The 6,000-nt window shown below is 39.2% G+C and overlaps 1 protein-coding gene across 2 annotated transcripts in view; it reads left to right on the forward strand.

Moving 5' to 3' along the window:
• The window catches only part of LOC141133520 (uncharacterized), a 151,511-nt gene extending 145,765 nt beyond the window's left edge, over positions 1-5,746 (forward strand). For both annotated transcript variants that reach the window (XM_073622947.1, XM_073622946.1), the window contains one exon: positions 1,401-5,746. In XM_073622947.1, coding sequence (XP_073479048.1) covers positions 1,401-1,559 — 159 coding nt within the window. In that variant the 3' untranslated portion in view covers positions 1,560-5,746. The remainder of the gene's footprint in view (positions 1-1,400) is intronic.
• The last annotated feature ends 254 nt before the right edge of the window (positions 5,747-6,000 follow it).

Here is a 6,000-nt window from a genome sequence, read left to right on the forward strand (position 1 = left end):
AGGGGGGGGCGCTTTCTCGTCCCCCCCTCTTTTCCTGCGGCTTGCCAGGTTGTGTGCTCCGATAAGGATAGATTTTGGTGCAAGGTTCCTCTTAAAATCAGGTCTGGTATGCATTTTGGGGGGGACCACTATGCCATTTTTAAAAAAAATTTGGCGCAGGGTTTCCCTCAATTTCCATATCAGACCCGAAGGGCCTGGTATGGATTTTAGGGGGACCCCCACGCAATTATTTCTTTAATTTTGGTTCGGGGTTCCCCTTAATATTCATACCAGACCCAAAGGGCCTGGTAATGGACTGGGGGGATCCCATGCTCTTTTTTTCAATGAGTTTTACCTATATTGCCGAGAACCGACAATTCATTACAGCTGCGATCAGTTTTAAATGACAATTTTTTCTTTAGAAATGTCATTTTGCTGTGGTACTGTTCTAAACACGGCAAAAATGCGCCACTTTACAGGCATACTATAGACACCCCCAGGCACGATATCTTAAGGAATATTTCATTTTTATTGTTTCACTTTAAGCATTAAAAAAAAATCACTGCTCCCAAAAAAAAAAATGTCCGTTATTAAAAACAAAATTTGCTTTGATACATGTCTCCTGGGGCAGGACCCATGTCCCTAAACACTTTTTATGACAATAACTTGCATATAAGCCTTTAAAATGAGCACTTTTGATTATTCATGTTCGTGTCCCATAGACTTTAACGGTATTGGTGTGTTCTGCAAATTTTTTGCCTGTTCGCATGTTCTGCTGCGAACCGAACAGGAGGGTGTTCGACTCATCCCTACTTGCTGCTAACTACACCCTGTCGCCACTCTTTCCACCACTATTACCGGCAAATACTGCTTGTCAAATTAATAGCCAGAAATTGCATTGCATAACAGGGGTGGATATAAAAATGCAGATGCCCCTTTGAGGAATGACACTTGTAGAAATTCTGCAAGCGTCAATACAGTGTAACAATGTATTGTTACACATAGTTACTGTTTCATTCAAATGTTGGTCAAAGGTGAGGCTTTAATCTATGGGCAGGTTGATTGTATCCAAGTCGATCCATGGATCAACTTGGGTACAACCAGCTTGTCTGATTTTTTTATATGCGACTACTGCCTGCGGTTATAGTCACCAGCAGTGATCATTGTGTTCTGCAGGCAGGGAAGACTCGTGGCTCCTGTGTCACACTATTATATTTGAATAGTAATGCTGCTGTTCCATGCATTTCCAGCAGGTGTGGCTAAAAGTGAAAATTGCATCTGCAGCTACCAATCATAGTAAAACTTCTGAGAGGTGGGATTCTAAATAAGTAAATGGGAGGGAAATCTTATTCGAATTGTTTTACGGAATCCCTAATGGTGAACTATTATAAATTCTAAATAACACAGTTTTTCTGCTCTAGGAATTTGGGGGCACTGTCTATGCTCATTTAAACATGGAAGCATTCCAAAATGGTGCTGGAAAAAGGAATAAAGAGAACCCTTCAAGTGCTGATAACCAAGTTGTTTATGCTGCTGTTAAACCTACTTCCGATCAAGCAATATATTCAACTGTTAACTAGCATCTTAGATATGGGATTTCTTCAGAAACTAAATTAAAGAGGAAGACTGAAGATTCTATGATGGAATGTTGCGTATTGGATATAAATATCCCCAACTCATGTGTTCCTCACACCTTCAAGGGAAGGACAAGGACACAAACATGTTTTTTCTTTTCAAGGTGAAATTGACCAACATATGTCTCTTTTAACCTATCTACAGCAAAAATGGATACAAGTATCCCCGATTCAGGCGCTCGCAAGACCTTCAAGAAAAACAAAACAATACTAACATTTTATTTTTATTTTTAAGGCAAAGTTGACCAACATATGCCTCTTTCAGCCTATGTAATAATAATCTTTATATTTTGGATATAAGAATCCCCAATTTTTGTCTTTCTCACACCTTCGAGGAAAGCACAAGGATGCAAAAATGTTTTCATACCAAGGTGAAGTTGACCGACATGTGTCTCTTTCAACCTTTGGAACTATATTTTTTATAGTTATGGATATACTGTAAGTATCCCCAAGTTAATGAGTTCCTAACACCATCAAGAAAAACAAGGGAATACAAACATGTTTTTATTGTTAAGGTGAAGTTGATCGACATATGCCTCTTTCAACCTATGTAATAATAATTTTCATACTATGGATACATGCATTCCAATTAATGGGTTCCTCACACTTTCGAGACCAACAAAAGGATGCAAACATTTTTTTTCTTTTTAAGGTGAAGTTGACCAACATATACCTTTTTTAACTTATGTAATGATAGACTTTACAATTTTTGGATATAAGTATCCCCAATTCATTGGTCCCTCACACCTTTGAGAAAAGCACAAGTATATAAACCTTTTTGCTTTTCAAGGTGAAGTTGACCAAAATTTGTCTCTTTCAATCTATGGAACTATATTTTTTATATTCATGAATATATGTATCAGCAGATTATGAGTTCCTAACACCTTCAAGAAAAACAAAGGAATACATATAATTTTCCCTTTGTAAGGCAGATTTAGAAGTGCGTCTAAATACTCCTTTCCTCTGAAGCCCGATCCACATTCAGACATTGCTTAAGAGGCTACTGGTAAGGAAGCGATGTAACATACTTTCATAGTTTCATAGTTAGTCTGGTTGAAAAAAGACACATGTCCATCTAGTTCAACCAATAAAAGAGGAAAAAATTCCTTCCTGATTGCCCGATAGGCAATTGTATATTCCCTGGATCACCTTTACCTATACATGTTAGTATCCAGTTATAATATATACATTTAGGAAAGAATCCAGGCCTTTTTTTTTTTTTAAAGCAATCTACCGAGCTGGCCAGAACCAGCTCTTGAGGGAGTGTCACGTACCTGACGGTAGAGCCTGATATGCAGGGAATGGCCTCTCTTGCTCCTCTGATTCTGGCCCCCTGATAGAGTAGACAGGAGGAGCAGAAGTGCAGAGTCGCACAAGTGCCAAACAGTTCGTCTTCACTGTAATGTAGAACAGTGGCAGGTGGCACGGTGCTGGAGCAGGGTTCTCCAATGAGCGGAAGATGCAGGTCAGGAAAGCCGGGTCAAACACTGGCGGGAACGTCAGGAGCAGAAGCGGAGGCAGGAGCGTAGTCTGGATGCAGGCAGGGTCGGCAACGGGCTGGCAGTGTGATAGTAGAAGGAGCAGGCAGATGCGGAGTCAGAACAAGCCGTGTCAGATGCAGGCAGCAGGTAGCAGAGTCAGAGGCAAGCCGGGACGGTAAACAGGTGCAGGTATCACGGGTAAAGCAGGCAGGAACACACGGGAACGCTGTAGAACGGACAACAGTGGATGCAAGCACAGGCCAAGTTTAAATAGCCTCTTGGTAATGTGCACACAGGTGCACCGAAGGTGTTCTGGCAGAGGCTAAGGTCACAGGTCGACTTCTCCGTCGGCCATCTTGAGTACTGGCTGGTCTTCCCTGACAGGGAGTCTCTTCCACATTTTCACAGCTCTTACTGTGAAGAAACCTTTCCGTATTTGGGGATGAAATCTCTTTTCCTCTAGATGTAAAGAGTGACCCCTTGTCCTCGGTGATGACCTTAAAGTAAATAACTCAACACCAAATTCACTACATGGACCACTTATGCATTTATACATTGGATGCCTCCTCACTGCTTGTTTTAACTTCATCTTTGCCAACAAATGTGTCATAACCGTGTGCATTGCACACAGTTGCAGGGAGTTTGTAGCGCTTTCCCATTTGCCAGAATGTGTAGCAATTTGGCAGGCTTTCCACCAGTTGATCGCTACATGTTGGGTAAACACCCCCATCTGCTGCCTTTTGCAGCTTAAGGGGGGCAGTGGGCGAGCAACAAAATGGGGCTCATTTGCGCACCCCCCCCCCCAAGTGCATGTCCAAATGAAGGCTTGAGGAGAAGTTGATTGACACATGTCTCTTTCAACCTATGTAATGATAATTTTCATGTTATGGATATAAGCATTCCCAATTAATGAGTTCCTAACACCTTCAAGAAAAACAAAAGAATACAAACAATGGAGTTGATTTACGAAAACTGGAGAGTGCAAAATCTGGTGCAGCTGTGAATAGAAACCAACTTCCACGTTTTTTGTCAATTTGATCAAGCTAGAAGTTAGGATTTGATTGGCTACCATGCACAGCTGCACCAGATTTTGGACTCTCCAGTCTTAATCTCCCCCATTTTTTTTTTGTTTAAGGAGAAGTTGACCAACATGTGCCTCTTTTAACCTATGTAACTATATTTTTTTAATATTTAAGAATTACGGTTGAGCCTTCTTAAAACAGAAAATATCCTCATGTCTTATTTATATCACTTATTCAAAAAATAAAGGTTTTATTCCTGTGGAGTTTACATACATTGAATTTATGATGGCCAACAAGCCTAAAACAGCTATCTGCATTTTTTTGCCTTCTCCTGGATCAACTGTGGACACGGTGTATCTTTTTTCAACATATGTAACTATACTTTTTATTTACAGTAAAACTACTTTTTCTCAAAACTAGCTCTGGTAAAAAAAAAATCTCTATATATCTTTTGGTCTTCAAAAAATTCTCTGGTACAAAAGGGGTATCAATTTAATAGGAAATTCCTAAACTTTTTTTGCAAAGTAAACTCAAACAGTATGAGGAATAAACCATTAGTTTTTGTAAATACTTTCAGTTTAGGTTCCTTTTTGTCCACCTCACCATAACCTATGTGGTTATGCTTTCTAGTATGAGAATTAGAAAGTCAAGGACTTTGCAGAACGAAAAATTCAGAATCGGGAAATAGTTTTATTTAGAGAAATGTTCTATAGGAAGTTGGCTTTTTTGGTTTGTTCTTGGAAACACAAGAGGAAAAATTGCTTAGTCAATTTTAGAACTTTAGTGATTTATTTTGGACAAGCTTAAATTGTGCAAAGCTTAGTGGGTATTCTTTGAATGGCAGTATTTGTCATGAAGATGAGCAGAACATTGGGTGTTCAGTCAAGGATCATACTCCAGAAGGAATGCATCTGTTAACACATACTCTTGATCATTAAAGGGTTGTTATGAAAACGAAAGGATCAGTCCACTGAAAGCTCCGCTTTGTGATCAGACGAGCGTGAACAATACAATCACATACTATACATTTATATTTTTTGTTTCAAGCTCTACACTTGAGTTTTAAGGTTTGCAGACTTGCTGTCCAAATGTCCTAACAGAAGAAATCCCCTGAGGTAGCTTGCAGATATAATGCCTAGGGAAAAGCAAAACTGGGAGTTTTAATTTCTGTGAACTTTCACTGAACATTGGGAGATTTCACTATTTTGGGAAAATGCAACAGAGTCATCACTGGAGGTGAAATGAAGATGTTTTTTGGTGTTATTATCGGGTACAGTGACATTAAGGGTTCATTCACCCTTAATACACCCTTTGAGTGAGCTCAGCGCCACTCTTCCACAGGACAAGAAAAAGCTGTTCTATTTGGCAGTTGGAGCTCTCGCTTTTTATTGAAACTACTAAGAACACCAGGAGTCACTTTTTTGCGGACCAGTGACTCTTGCAAACATTAGGTTGGAATTACTCTGGAAGTGATCTAAATTCTAAAGACCAGACGGACTCCACTTAAGTACTATTTTCATGTTTATAATCGTTTTATTTGGATGCTGCTTATGTCTGTTTATTTTAAATATATTATCTGTAATTATTTCTTGCACTGTTTTCTTTAATTTTCATTAAATATTTAAAAATGGCTACTCTGAATCTCTGACTGCTGTAACCAGAACTGTGTTCCATTGAAGAAGCTACTCTAGTTTGCCTGTCTGGGTGTGGCAACGGGTAATACAAGAATTTTTAAAAAAGTCATATTTGCAACAGCAGATGCAGTGAGAGGTGCATGTTTCTTTAAAAAAAGACTGATGTAACGTAAGCACACTGTGTTTAAGAGAAGACCTATGACATAGAACATATTGTACTTATCATTATATTATGAGGTACAGCTGGTAT

The sequence above is a fragment of the Aquarana catesbeiana genome, linkage group LG03 (genome assembly GCF_042186555.1).
Source record: "Aquarana catesbeiana isolate 2022-GZ linkage group LG03, ASM4218655v1, whole genome shotgun sequence".
Classification (NCBI taxonomy): domain Eukaryota; kingdom Metazoa; phylum Chordata; class Amphibia; order Anura; family Ranidae; genus Aquarana; species Aquarana catesbeiana.